The 15,097-nt window shown below is 43.6% G+C and overlaps 1 protein-coding gene across 10 annotated transcripts in view; it reads left to right on the top strand.

The window, feature by feature from the left end:
• LOC143125482 (dynamin-2-like) overlaps positions 1–15,097 on the top strand; it is a 37,237-nt gene that overhangs the window by 12,165 nt on the left and 9,975 nt on the right. For 6 of the 10 annotated variants that reach the window (XR_012987271.1, XM_076287027.1, XM_076287008.1 and 3 more), the window contains exons 4-13: positions 1,378–1,581; positions 1,888–1,986; positions 2,210–2,370; positions 3,265–3,407; positions 4,618–4,753; positions 5,324–5,391; positions 6,565–6,703; positions 11,573–11,659; positions 11,879–11,949; positions 13,198–13,249. Coding sequence is in view for 9 of the 10 variants with exons in the window: in XM_076287027.1 (XP_076143142.1) it covers positions 1,378–1,581; positions 1,888–1,986; positions 2,210–2,370; positions 3,265–3,407; positions 4,618–4,753; positions 5,324–5,391; positions 6,565–6,703; positions 11,573–11,659; positions 11,879–11,949; positions 13,198–13,249 (1,160 nt within the window). In the remaining variant the exon portion in view is untranslated. Of the gene's footprint in view, positions 1–1,377; positions 1,582–1,887; positions 1,987–2,209; positions 2,371–3,264; positions 3,408–4,617; positions 4,754–5,323; positions 5,392–6,564; positions 6,704–8,807; positions 8,947–11,572; positions 11,660–11,878; positions 11,950–13,197; positions 13,250–15,097 lie in introns of all 10 variants that reach the window. The other 4 variants (XM_076287050.1, XM_076286994.1, XM_076287059.1 and 1 more) reach the window with 1 other exon arrangement.

Raw genomic sequence — 15,097 nt, 5'->3', positions numbered from 1 at the left:
CAGGGACACACCAAAAGCTAGTTGGGGGGATTCATAACCTTCTCTTGTCTGTGTGTGCAATAACCCAGTCTGAGACTATTAGCCTAGCTTAGCATAAGTGTGTGCAATAACCCAGTCTGAGACCATTAGCCTAGCTTAGCATAAGTGTGTGCAATAACCCAGTCTGAGACCATTAGCCTAGTTTAGCATAAGTGTGTGCAATAACCCAGTCTGAGACCATTAGCCTAATTTAGCATAAGTGTGTGCAATAACCCAGTCTGAGACCATTAGCCTAACTTAGCATAAGTGTGTGCAATAACCCAGTCTGAGACCATTAGCCTAGCTTAGCATAAGTGTGTGCAATAACCCAGTCTGAGACCATTAGCCTAGTTTAGCATAAGTGTGTGCAATAACCCAGTCTGAGACCATTAGCCTAATTTAGCATAAGTGTGTGCAATAACCCAGTCTGAGACCATTAGCCTAACTTAGCATAAGTGTGTGCAATAACCCAGTCTGAGACCATTAGTCTAGTTTAGCATAAGTGTGTGCAATAACCCAGTCTGAGACCATTAGCCTAGCTTAGCATAATCCAATGAAAGTGGGTTAGACCAATTAGCCTATTGCTAAAAATCTGATCATATAAATGTTATGTCTTAAACAGTCTTAAATATGTAAACGAATAACACACTAGGTGTGTAACTACAAAACAAGATCAACACGGAACTGATAACTGATACAAACTTTGCGGCCTGGATAGAATTTTTTTGCAGTAAAAACAATATGTACTAGCAATATTACTGCTTAAAGTCTGATTGTCCTTCATATAATTTGTTGATCGCACTCCATTTTTTTTATTCCTTTTTCCCTGACTTATTGTCATGTAGCAACAGGGGTAACAAGTAACAAATGTTTCGGCCTTGTGGCCTTCGTCACTGTGTTTCATCCCTAGCCACTTCCTAGTCTTAAATAGGCAAGTTGCCTCAATTAATGGCACCTGTGTCCTGTCTAGCTCGACATGGAGTCAACAAGCACTCTGACACATCAGGCCTCACTGACCGTTCATCAGTCGGAGCGCTTAGTGTTTCCACAGTACACAACCCAACATACCGTACATATCCAGACAAAAATAAAGGCACAGCAGAAACAAAATTGTAGGCTACACTCAAAATAATGCGTTTTCATAGAAATGACGACAAGTCAAAATCTTCATTCATTCCATCTGGGGACATAGAATGTAGATGATGCATCCAGAACGTCTCCCTTTGAAGAAACTTCCTGCCTATATCTCCTCCCTTACGGGGTCTTTTACAGGAATTGAACTTGTTGAAACCTGCAGAAACCTTGAACTCTTGAAACCTTTTGCCTCCATCTCTCTTGCCTGTCCTCTCCCACCTCTAGTCTTGAACTTGACCTTGATCGACCTCCCGGGTATGACGAAGGTTGCTGTGGGTGACCAGCCAGTAGACATTGAGTTTCAGATCAGGGAAATGCTCCTTCAGTTCATCACCAGAGAGAATTGTCTCATCCTGGCTGTGACGCCAGCTAACACTGACCTCGCTAACTCGGACGCCCTCAAGATCGCCAAAGAGGTCGACCCACAGGGTAAGTTTTGGTGTTTGACGGCATGTATTTCTCTGTTTCAACAACTTTTCCAGTACATACTAGACTATGAATATTCATTGATGCCCTGTGTGTGTGTGTGTGTGTGTGTGTGTGTGTGTGTGTGTGTGTGTGTGTGTGTGTGTGTCATAGGTCATGTTTTTATGAAGATGCAAGTCAAGTCACTTTTGTGTGTGTGTGTGTGTGTGTGGGTGGGTGGCTGCACATGAATGCATTTCTCCTTTTAATAAATTAACGAGGTGACCTGAAAGTGACCCTGATGACCTTTGACCTTGTGCTGACCCCCAGGCATGAGGACCATCGGCGTGATCACCAAGCTGGACCTGATGGACGAGGGGACGGATGCGAGAGACATCTTTGAGAACAAGCTGCTGCCGCTGCGCAGAGGTAACACACACACACACACACACACACACATTACACACACACAAACACACATTACATTACATTTGGCACATAATTACCAAAGCGACTACACACACACTCTCACACACACACTCGCACACATACACACGCATACATCATGCATGCAATTGCAATCATAGCAAGGCTTACACAGACATAATGTAGACATGACATAAAGGTATCATTTCTTGTTTGCATCCTCCAGGTTACATTGGTGTGGTGAACCGTAGTCAGAAGGACATTGACGGCAGGAAGGACATCAGTGCTGCTCTCACCGCTGAGAGGAAGTTCTTCCTGTCGCACCCGGCATACCGCCACATAGCCGAGCGGATGGGCACCCCTCACCTGCAGAAGGCCCTCAACCAGGTAAGTCTCGTTGTCGTCTTACCCATGTCTCACCTGGTCTGGTCATCTCCTTTGTTTAGCCTATTTCTCCATACATAATTGAGCTCAACTGAGTGGCATCCCAAAGGAAAATATCTTGTCTTAAAAATGTCTTTTCTTTCTCTCCCAAGAAATAAATCAGCTCTCATTGAGATTTGATCTGTTTCTCCTAAACTGCCTTTAGGAGAAATAAGGAGCAAAATTACATTAACAAAATAAATCTAAACCAAAAGAGAATTTTGAGATCTTAGCGCAGTGGTTCTCAAAGTGAGTGGGAAATAGAGACATGACAGATGGGGTGCGATGAACAGGAATGATGACACCTTTCTTTTTTTACATGGGAGGTCATAGACTCAAAACAAAATAGCCACACACAAACATAGGAGTCATAAACAGACAGACATGAAATAAAATAACATCTGATCCAGCAGACTGAAACGGGAAATGTAACATGAAACCAAAATGCCCAAATAATATTTTAACGTTTCCATTTTGCTGGGGGTGGTGGGGGTCAGGTAGGGCTTGAAAATTCCCTACCTCCAAAGTGGGGAGAGATGGAAAAAGTCTGAGAACCACTAGCCCAAATAGGCTAGTCAAAGAAGAGGTCCCACAAAGGTGTTTCATGTCCTATTTAAGTATTTTTCTTGATGAACTGAAATGATGAATGACAGCATTCGCTGTTTTCTTATGTCTCTTCCAAGTTCTGATCTTGACTCTCTCCTCTCTTTCACTCTTTGTTATACTTTACTGTTCTGAAGCTGAAACTATATATATTTGTCATTCTGTAGGTATCTTATTCCTCATAATGTTTCTCGTCTAATTGTATGTTCATCTCACCATCCACTTTTTAAAAATAACAATGGTTTCCCTCTGCAGCAACTGACCAACCACATCCGCGACACTCTGCCGACTCTGCGCAGCAAACTGCAGTCTCAGCTGCTCTCGCTAGAGAAGGAAGTGGAGGAGTACAAAAACTTCAAGCCCGATGACCCGCAGCGCAAGACCAAGGCTTTACTCCAGTGAGTGTACCCATGCACGTATGCACACACACACACGCACACACACACACATATACATACACACACACACACACACACACACACACACACACACACACAGTCTCTGACTTTTGCACAGTAACTTCCAAATGAATGATCTGCAGGGTGAGAGTTCATGCACGCACGCACACACACACAGACACACCTATACATCAATATATCCGCATGCATATATTTACATGCACACACAGTACCCTTGCAGAATTTCCACACAGATTTCTTTTTTTTTGATGCAATTCCAGATAGCAATAAAAAATTGTTTTGAGATGTGAAACGGCATTTCATTTTTCCCCTTCCAAGTCCTTCCAGAGTATGTTAAAGGAGAATTCCGGTGTGATATTGACCTAAAGTGTGTTGAAACATGATACCGAGTGTGAACGTATGTCTCATAGCCCATCTCGGCTTGTCCCCTGCACTCCAAAATCTGGCGCTAGTTAGCCGATGCTACCAACAGCTTTTTCAATTGTGGTGCTTCGGCATCGGGCTAGCCATGCAAATAAATCACTGTTTTACACCATTTACGAGGCTCAATGTATCTCCACACTTCATTGGTAGATCAGATTCCAAAAATAATTCCGTGGAAATGCATGGATTTCAGTTGCTGCTACTGGAAGAAACTGGAATCCATGCACTTCCACAGAATTATTTTTGAAATCTGATCCCTTATCATACCTGTTCATTCTTACTCGTCGCTCTACTTATCGTGACTAAATTCAAGATGGCTGCAAACGCTAAACTTCGGGAAGATACTGTCTGTATAAATCGTCTTGTAAGTAAACTACCAGTGCTTTTTAAAAGTTCTCAATGTCTCGTTTTAAATGTCAGGGCCTTCGGTAGTCTACCAATGAAGTGTGGAGATACATTGAGCCTCGTAAATGGTGTAAAACAGTGATTTATTTGCATGGCTAGCCCGATGCCGAAGCACCACAATTGAAAAAGCTGTTGGTAGCATCGGCTAACTAGCGCCAGATTTTGGAGTGCAGGGGACAAGCCGAGATGGGCTATGAGATATACGTTCACACTCGGTATCATGTTTCAACACACTTTAGGTCAATATCACACCGGAATTCTCCTTTAATGTATGAGCTGACTAGCGACTAGCAATATTGACACAGACACAGACACAATCTTGTACACAGTCCCACTCAACCTTACTCTGTCCTCCCTTAAGGATGGTTCAACAGTTCGGTGTGGACTTCGAGAAGCGCATCGAGGGCTCAGGTGACCAAGTGGACACTGTGGAACTTTCTGGAGGTGCTCGCATCAACCGCGTCTTCCACGAGATCTTCCCCTACGAGCTCTTCAAGGTACCCCTATGTAGTTCCAGCAGTATAATAACAAAGTTGTGCGAGAGCAACTGTTAGAGCAATGTGACGCCAAGGCCACTGATAGAGCAGTGTGCAGGGGTAACAACAAGGCCACTGATAGAGCAGTGGGGTAACACCAAGGTCACTGATAGAAATATACAGTATGTCTGCACTGTACGTTTTTGTGGGAGGCGGGGGTTACTGTTTGCAATATTAATGTTTACAAAATCAATTAAGGTGTGAGTTGTTTTCGTTGTTCTTCAAAGGCAGTAATGTAGAACACATTCATTCAAAGTGACATACAGACACCCTTTGCTGGCAAAAATCCCCCTGAAGCAACTCTGGGGTTAAGTGTCCAAGGGCAAAACCAGCTAGCCCAATGCCCTAGCCTCTACACTACTGTTAACTGCAGTGCAGCCTGACCTATAATGTTTCATATGTGTATGTTCTATTGTTCTGATCACAGTGCAGCCTGACCTATAACGTATCATGTGTATGTGCTAATGTTCTGATCACAGTGCAGCCTGACCTATAACATATCATGTGTATGTTCTAATGTTCTGATCACAGATGAAGTTTGATGAGAAGGAGCTCAGGAGAGAGATCAGTTATGCCATCAAGAACATCCATGGTGTCAGGCAAGTACACTCACCCCGCTGCTATACATGCGTTACACTACTGCACTAAACTGTGCTTGTAGCAGCATATTCAACATAACAGCATACTCATGAGACTAAATATATCTCTAATCACCAAAGAGTTTTAAAATGTTTTTTTTTTGGTTGTTGTTGTTGAATTAATTTTATGAGCATCAACCTACTGTAAGCATGCTCATAAAATAAACAGCAGTTCTGTGCCATCACCACTAAAGTATCTCTAAACGTTAATGGTGTGCTCCTGTACAAGTGATGCTGCTCAGACAGAGAGATGAAATGCTCAGGAAACCATTGCTGGTGTTTTGGCTTAATTAGCTGATTGGATCACCACCATAGTGCCATGACACAGCTGTAGCGCATCAAGGGTTAATCTGCAGTGTGCATTAGGACAGGAGCCACAAAAGAGTCTCCATGTGTTTGTCACCTGATGAGTTGGTTCCATCTATCTGTGGTTCCCTGCTGTTGTCATTTCTCAAGTTCACGCCATTCTTGACTGATTTTCTCTCACTCCCTTTCTCACTTTGTCTGTTATATATCTGTCTATCTGTATATCTTCCGGTCTATCTATCTATCTATCTATCTATCTATCTATCTATCTATCTATCTATCTATCTATCCATCTATCTATCTATCTAAATGTCAATGTGTTGTGCTAGAGGTTTTGTCTGAGGTATTCTAGCCTCATTTGTCAATAGTAATGTATTTGATGGCTAAAGCTGATTCTGTTTCTCTTTTTTCCCACTTTCTTTTGGTCTTGCACACCTGGCAACACAACTCACCTGTCAACCCCTGTTCTATGTTTGTTTGTGTGTGTGTGTGTGTGTGTGTGTGTGTGTGTGTGCGTGTGTGTGTGTGTGTGTGTGTGTGTGTGTGTGTGTGTGTGTGTGTGTGTGTATGTTGTGTATTTGTGTGTGTTCCTTTCTCTCTCTCTCTTTTTTATTCACACCTCAAATTTACTATTGAGATGTCTATTCTGTGTTTTCAACAAATCCTCTATTTCTTTTCTTTCTTTCTTTCTTTCTTTCTTTCTTTCTTTCTTTCCTTCTTCACCATCACCTGTCCTGTTGCCCTTTACATCCTGCTCTCCCTTCTGCTCCTGTTGTGCGTCGTTGTCCCTGTGTGTGCGGATGTGTCTTTGTATGTCTATGCCCTCAGAACGGGGCTGTTCACGCCCGACTTGGCGTTCGAGGCCATCGTGAAAAAGCAGATTGTTAAGCTGAAGGAGCCGTGTCTGAAGTGTATCGATCAGGTCATTCAGGAACTGATCAACACTGTCAGGCAATGCAGCTGCAAGGTACCGCTGGAGTAGGCTGCAGTACCGCCTCCTGGCCTACCAGGGGGCGCTGTCACTGCTGTCCAGCAGGAAACAGTGGGGTTGGAGGAGGCATGGTGCAATTCGGAAAAGGGGGGCGGCTTTAAGGTCCCAACATGGTCTGCAGGGTTTGACGGAGAGGGAAAAAAAATTGGTTGGCCAATATTTGCCAAACATTTCGTTGTGGTACCCTTCAGTCGAACTGATGGTACTGATAGCCCAGTTTAACCGTAAATCTGTCCTGAGATCAAGAACTAGCCAAACCATTTGCTTGGAGCTTGAGCTAGGATGGAGTCCGATCCTGGATATGATTTGAGAAGATGCAGATGTACTCTTGCAGTATTCAAGAAGTGATCATATTCACAGCTAAATCATCAGCCTTCAATCGAAAATATAACTTGACGTACCAGCTAGTGTCGAAAACAAGGATTCAGAGCAGATTGACAAATCAGAACACAGTTTCCAGACCTTGGTTTTCTACTTCCTGCCTGTTGTGTGGGGTCTGAATGTACTGAAGTGCCCCCCTCCTCTGACCTCCAACAGCCCTACTGGCTCCCTGTCTTAAATGCCCCAGCGCGGGGCTTTTGGTGTGGTTTTATTTTGCTGTGATGGACAGACATATTTAAGGGTTGATGAAGGAGAAAGGCATGGTCTAGCTTTCATCAACTTGCACTCTCGTAGACCAGCTACAGGTTGTCATGTTTCATTGCCAGTATTCTCCAACTGAATTGTCTCCAATAAGCTAGTCCATAAATTGGACATTTTACATTTTAATTTGAAAGTTAACCTAGCAATTGTAATCAATTGTACAACATGGCACTTAAATAAGATTTCTAACTGACATTGCTTGGACAATACTCCATCAAAAGGCAGCAACTCATGCCAGATGTGCGTCCTACATCTTCTCCACTGGTGTTGGTGGATGGTGAATGTTCTCTTCAGTCGGTGGCTTAGCTTGGCCATCATAATGATGGTCTCATCATGGCAGATGGGCAATCGGGGCTCTGTGAGGAGCGAATCGATTGGCTGTTGGTGTTGTTAGATGAGTCAATGTGGTGATCAGCAAGCAACATCTTACCCATTATTGGTGGTTTAGGTCATCGCAGAAAACCTTAACCCCAGAGCCATGTTTGCCCAGTCACTAGACAGTGTGTGTGTGTGTTAAGATCCTTGTTTTCCCAGTCATTAGACGGTGTGTGTGTGTGTGTGTGTGTAAGAGCCTTGTTTGCCCAGTCACTAGACGGTGTGTGTGTGTGTGTGTGTTAAGAACCATGTTTGCCCAGTCATTAGACGGTGTGTGTGTGTGTGTGTGTGAAGAGAGCCATCATGATCATGATCAAGAGCCATCATGATCTCACCAATGCTGCAGTTGGCGAGGAAGCTTGGTGACAGCTGGTGCTGTGGAGTAGTTTGTTGTTTTGTTTGTTTGTTTGTTTGTTTGTTTGTTTGTTTTGGTATTATGTAGGACTAAGTGGCCTTGCTTGCCTCACTCCCCTCATTGCAGTCATCGTTGCCGGTACCCAAAACCTGTAGCTGGTCTACCAGAGTGTTGTCTTGAATGATGACTAATGAACTAAACAATCTTTTTTTTTTCTCTGTTCTTGTCTTGTTTTCTTTGTCTTTCTTTATTTCTTGCATTGCTGTCACCACCCTATCTCATATTTATCTTTGCATGTCACTTCACATCAACAACCATACTTACTTACTTTGGCCCCTCTCCCCTCAACTTTTATTATTTCATCCCTTTCTGTTTTCCCACCCCAATATCCATATCCTCTTCCAATCAAAACACTTCTCTCCACCCCACCCCCCTTCCCCCTGTTCATCCAATGGAAATACTACCATTGTGTCCCTGTCAAGTCTAAATTTCCTCATCCAATAAAAATGCTTCAATGCTTCTTCCTTACCCCCCCCAACCCCCCCCCCACTCTCCCAACCCAACCCACCCCACCCGCCAACCCAACCCACCCCACCCGCCAACCAACCCAACCTTGCCACATTAAATTGAATTAAAAACTCTCCCCTGCCCCTCACCTGCTCCCTCTCCCCGCCCACTTTTAAAAAAAAAAATCCCATGGTGCATCAGGACGGGGCTGTTCACGCCAGACATGGCATTTGAGGCCATCGTGAAGAAACAGATCGTTAAGCTGAAGGAGCCGTGTCTGAAATGCGTGGACGTGGTGGTGTCTGAGCTCTCCACGCTGATCCGCAAGTGTACAGAGAAGGTAAAGCGAAAGACAAGAAACAGAGAGGAGGAGGAGGAAGAGGAGGAGATGTGAGAGGACAAGAAAAGAAGGAGGAGGGAACTATAAAGTCAACAGAGACAAGGAAGACATAGTTGGAGAGAGAGAGAGAGAGAGAGAGAGAGAGTGTGTGTTTGTGTGTTGAAAGAGAGAGAGAGTGTGTGTTTGTGTTGAAAGAGAGAGAGAGTGTGTGTTTGTGTTGAAAGAGAGAGTGTGTGTGTGTGTGTCTCCTGGACACGGACAGTCTTGGGTGTCCAGGTTGTGTTGTGATGCTGATTGTATGTGTATGTGTACCACAGGGGCGTATTCCAAGAATGAGGATAAGTGGCAAGCCTGGCTAAATTAACTCAGAAAAAAGTTCAAAAAGGCTAATCTACCTCAGAAATGGCTACATTGCCTCAGTAAAAGCTTCAATTAACCGAGAAAAGGGCCAAATTAGCTCAGAAGCTGTTAGCCATCTGATGAAAAAAGCTGGTCAGAGCTACCCTGGGGTGCGTTTCCCAAAAGCATAGCAACTTAGCTGGTTGGCAATGGGAAATTGCATTGCAACCAACAAAGTTGCTATGGTTTTGGAAAACGCACCCCTGGCTGATACCACACTGATTGTCATCTCAATTGAGATTTGGTTTGGGGACCCTTTGCTCACTTCCAGTTTTCCAAGGGGCTGATAACCAATCTTGTAAACAAAGGCTTTAAAAGTAGTTGTTTACTCAGTTCTATAGAAAATACACATTTAGCATAGCAATGACGTAATCAGCGCAGCCATTGGTAGAGTTCAACGCACTGCTAACCATACTCCTTTAGTTTATTCCAAAAAGTAGCTAAACGTTGTTTTCCCATAACGATTAATGCTAAATCTAAAGAGAGCTGTGGCACAAGCGACCGCATCCTGACCACATACTGTACGTGTCCAAGCGTCCACGGGGACTACAGTTTGATTCCGACCTGCAGTCAGTTTTCCGATGCTACCCCTCCCTCCTATCTCTCCCCCTCACTTGCTTCCCGTTACACTCAACTTCCCTAGCCGCATTAAGTTAAACCCCCAAAATCTAAAAAATGCTTATCTTGAGTTTGTGTCGGGTAACAGGCTAGTTTTACTAATGACTGCAATAAACACACACACACACACTAAGCAGGAACTCTTGGGACATATTGCATTTTACTCCACAAATAATTATTGATTTTTTTTTAATTATTAAAAAAAAACATTATAACCTCATGGCATTATTTCCCCTGGAAAACGAAGTCACAGGACTTAGGGAGAGTTCTAACTTATTCTAAATATATGGTAATGTTTTATAAATTGTATTGGTATGTTTGTATTTGTGAATCAAACTTTGGTGTCATGAATGGTGTCATGCTTTTAATTAAATTAAAATGTATCATTATTATTTTTTTTATTCTGAGTTAATTTAGCTTACATTATTATTATTGTTATTATTATTATCATAAGTTAATTTAGCTTACATTATTGGAATGCGCCCCAGATGTCCTCACCCGTCCTCTCCCGTTGTTTGTAATTTTTTGACCCCCTTGTCCAGTCAAAAGAGCTAGAGCTAATTCTAGTGCTGTCTTTTCCCCTTTCCTCCAATGGATTAACCTCACCCTGGTGATTTTATTTCTTTTAAGTCAAAGCACTCATTTTTCCCCTTGTTTTTCTGCCAATGACAATCTCCCTCTCTCTCTCTCTCTCTCTCTATAGCTCTGGTTGACACACCAATCCAATAATCGAATCCGTCCTGTAATCTTGTCGTACTGGTAGACATATTCTCTTCATTGTAGTTCCCTGACACTGCCCTAGCAGTGCGAGTTGAACCAATACCCACTTTTTTTGGAGTGTGTGTGTGGGTGGGGGTTGTCCTCTGTAACACACCACTGATAACACGTCACTTCGGTCCCCAAATCCGGTCTCTTTCCCATCTTTAATCCCTCTCAACTGGGCCCCTCACTAACACACTCACAGGTCACACTCAGTTGCAAACACTGTAAATAAAAAAAAAATGCTTTATGAACAAGAAGTTCTAATTAAGGATGTACACTATTTATACACAATATCAAACAAATGTCATTAGCAAAATTTGGCAAAATAATGCTAGAAAATAAAAATGTTTTATTTGCAGAAAAATAATACAATAATACAAGAACATGTGCAAATATGCAGTAACAACCTTGCTTTAGCACATCCCTCCTGTTCACACACTGTGATGGAGCTTATTACTCCTCCTGCTTCATTCTAGACTGCGTTGTGACCGCTCACTGCATGCTACCCACAGTGCACCTCTCTACAAGGGCCTCAATCTTACTACCCCATTTCTCCTGTGAACTGTGTGTGTGTGTGTGTGTGTGTGTGTGTGTGTGTGTGTGTGTGTGTGTGTGTGTGTGCGTGCATGCATTGCTCTGCATGATTTTAGAGAGTTAAAATAAGTGATATTTATGTGAGGCTAAGCTTGAATGCAAGCAACAGTATGTACAAGTGTGTGCATGAGAGAGAGAGAGAGAGAAAGAAGGAGAGTGCATGTGCATGCCTGTGCACTTGTAGTTTTTGGTGCTTGTGTGTTTCTTCAACTTCTGCAGTAGTGTTTTTCTGTGTGTGTGTGTGTTTATCCAGCTGACTTCTTACCCCCGGCTAAGGGAGGAAACTGAGCGGATCGTCACCACCCATGTGAGGGAGCGAGAAGGCAAGACCAAAGAGCAGGTGTGTGTGTGTGTGTGTGTGTGTGTGTGTGTGTGAAAGGGAGAGTTTATGTGTGTGTGTGTGTGTGAGAGAGAGAGAGGGAGATACCATTTGTAGCTATATGTTTTAGCGTTCTGTATTGTTTTGAAGGACTGTAAATGAATCCATGAGACCTGTGGCAGATTTCTACGAATCCTCCGTGCCATGATGTATCACCAGCTGTTGTCCTCTCTTAACCAGGTCTTGCTCTTGATCGACATGGAGCTCTCCTACATCAACACCAACCACGAGGACTTCATTGGATTTGCCAAGTGAGTGACACATAGGGTTCTAACTGACATAGTGGGTGAGACTGTGTTGATTATGCCTTGGTTAGAGGACACATAGGGCCTTAACTGACATGGTGGGTGAGACTGTGTTGGTTATGCGTTGGTTAGAGGACACATAGGGCCTTAACTGACACATAGGGCTCTAACTGACATAGTGGGTGAGACTGTGTTGATTATGCCTTGGTTAGAGGACACATAGGGCCTTAACTGACACATAGGGCTCTAATTGACACATAGGGCTCTAACTGACAGTGGGTTAGACTGTGTTGATTATGCCTTGGTTAGAGGACACATAGGGCCCTAACTGACACATATGGCCCCTTATTGACACATAGGGCTCTAACTGACATAGTGGGCGAGACTGTGTTGATTATGCCTTGGTTAGAGGACACATAGGGCCCTAACTGACATGGTGGGTGAGACTGTGTTGATTATGCCTTGGTTAGAGGACACATAGGGCCTTAACTGACACATAGGCCTCTAACTGACATAGTGGGTGAGACTGTGTTGATTATGCCTTGGTTAGAGGACACATAGGGCCCTAACTGACATAGTGGGTGAGACTGTGTTGATTATGCCTGGGTTAGAGGACACATAGGGCCCTAACTTACTTGGTGGGTGAAGGTTTATTAGGCATGAAGTTAGTGGTTATTGTGTGGTATGTGCAAGCATCGAGCTGATTTGTCTATGTTTGCAGTAAAAGCCAATTGGCAAATTGTTTTCTGCACGTTTAGGAGAGTTTCAATTGCAATTTCAATTTAATTGGTCGGAAGGTGAGGGAGGAGCGAGCTACCTCTCTGTTTTGTTTTAACATCAACTGAAGTGAAGTTGCTCAACATTGCTTATAGCGCCTTTAAGGCCCATATATACATACAATACATTTAATTATGCAGTTTATAGTTCTTTATAGCGCCTTTAAGGCCCATATCTACATACATTTACTTATGCAGTTTATTGTTCTTTGTTGCACAAGCTGTTGTGGTGCTATACCTGCTCCCTCACTAACTTCAGGACCACTAGCTGAATTATGGGATTGTAGTCATTTAAGAAAGCATGTAGCCATGCCTTTGCAAAAAACAAACAAAAAAAGAATTTGGATTAAAAAGGTCATACAATTGTCCAAGCAGTGTGATTATTGTATTACTCAAATATACCTGCAGATAAAACATATTGAAATGAGTTAGAAATATAGTTTTTGTATCTGTTTGTGTGTGTGTGTGATTTTTCTAGTGCTCAGCAAAGGACCGCCAATGTGAGCAAGAAAAGAGCCATGCCCAACCAGGTAACTGACAACCTCAGACATTCTCCTTTCCTGTTTCTTGAACAGTCAGTGTCTGTCCACTCACTGTCTCGCTGTCTGTGTCATTACACATACTGTCAGAGAGCACAGTCAGTGAAATAACACACACACACACACACACACACACACACACACACACGCGCACACACACACCACACACACACACAGGATCTCTAGCGGAACCCAAATCATGTGACCCTTCCCTTCCTGTGCGCTGGCGTGGGTCACACAGAGTTGATACCGTCAGCTCCCGCCCCCATCATCTCCCTCACCAACAACAGGAAGTTCCCAGCATGCTCTTCCTTCCTGTGTCTGTGATGTGATGAGTTTTTTTTTTTTGTGGTCAGCCCAAGTAGACTTGTTGACTGTCTACTGTACTGCTCAGACTAGAACCCCCTGACTGAATGCTGCAGTGCACGAGAAGAGCTCCCTTTGATGATTGCATTCAGTGATGTCAGTGCTGCATGTGCAGCCCCAGGGAATTGGAGGAGTAGAACTGTGACGTGTGCCCTGAACAGGAAGTAAACATCTTATAGGGAGGCTGGTTGGTGCGCCAGTGATAAAATGTTTCAAAGCAATTAAGTACTAGCCTAGAAATCTAGACGCGCCTCTAGCGGCAGCAAATTACATTGGCTGCCAGGGCTAGTCTAGCAACTCTCCGTTGGCTTGTGAGCTCCAGAAATCGAAACTCAATCAGGCCAATGAAATCGTGTATAGAGTCGTTAGGTGGGCTTAACATAATGATTGATGGCAGAGTTGCAACGGTTTGGCTTGAATTCCCTGCTACTTGAAAACAAATAAGATGGATGTTGCTGCTGGCGAACAGTGTGACACGAGTTAAGCTTTTATTAAGTTGGCAAACGTTTGAACTAGCCAACTAGCTCCGCTGGTGGGAAACGCATGGGACTCATAGAGCTGCCGCTGTCCTATTGCGTGCAGAGGGAATTTGAAAGACAACTGATTATCCCGCCCCTCGGACTGCGTGTTATTGTCACAGTATTGGCATCGATAGTAAGAAGCTCTACTGCCTCTAATTCTGTGTGGGCCCCCTGTGGTCATCAGTGTTCAAGAGCGTGTGACTTGTGTCCTCTTCTCCCTCTCTTTCGTTCCCCCCTCTTTTATTTCTCCCTCTCTTCCGTTCCCCCTCTTTTATTTCTCCCTCTCTTCCGTTCCCCCTCTTTTATTTCTCCCTCTCTTCCGTTCCCCCTCTTTTATTTCTCCCTCTCTTTCGTTCCCCCTCTTTTATTTCTCCCTCTCTTTCGTTCCCCCTCTTTTATTTCTCCCTCTCTTTCGTTCCCCCTCTTTTATTTCTCCCTCTCTTCCGTTCCCCCTCTTTTATTTCTCCCTCTCTTCCGTTCCCCCTCTTTTATTTCTCCCTCTCTTTCGTTCCCCCTCTTTTATTTCTCCCTCTCTTTCGTTCCCCCCTCTTTTATTTCTCCCTCTCTTCCGTTCCCCCTCTTTTATTTCTCCCTCTCTTCCGTTCCCCCTCTTTTATTTCTCCCTCTCTTTCGTTCCCCCTCTTTTATTTCTCCCTCTCGCTCTCTCTCTTCTTTTCTTCCTGTGTTGGTAATGCTCTTTCTTTTCTGACTGTTCCTTTCCCACTTCCCTCTTTTTTTATCTGTTCTTTATGTTTTATCTTTTCTTTCAAACCATTACTTTCTCTTTCTCTGTGTATCTCTCTCTCTCTCTCACACACACACACTCTCACACAATCTCTCTGTCTCTCTCTCACACACTCTGTCTCTCTCTCACATAATATCTTTCACATTCTCTCTCTCACACACTCTCTCTCTCTCTCTCTCACACACACACACACTCTCTCTCTCTCTC

This window comes from Alosa pseudoharengus, unplaced genomic scaffold, assembly GCF_046254945.1.
Source record: "Alosa pseudoharengus isolate Yale_2024_CS ecotype anadromous, Long Island Sound unplaced genomic scaffold, YU_APseudo_1.1 YU_APseudo_1.1_scf_1, whole genome shotgun sequence".
NCBI classification, from domain to species: domain Eukaryota; kingdom Metazoa; phylum Chordata; class Actinopteri; order Clupeiformes; family Clupeidae; genus Alosa; species Alosa pseudoharengus.
This window is presented reverse-complemented; position numbering and strand designations above follow the sequence as displayed.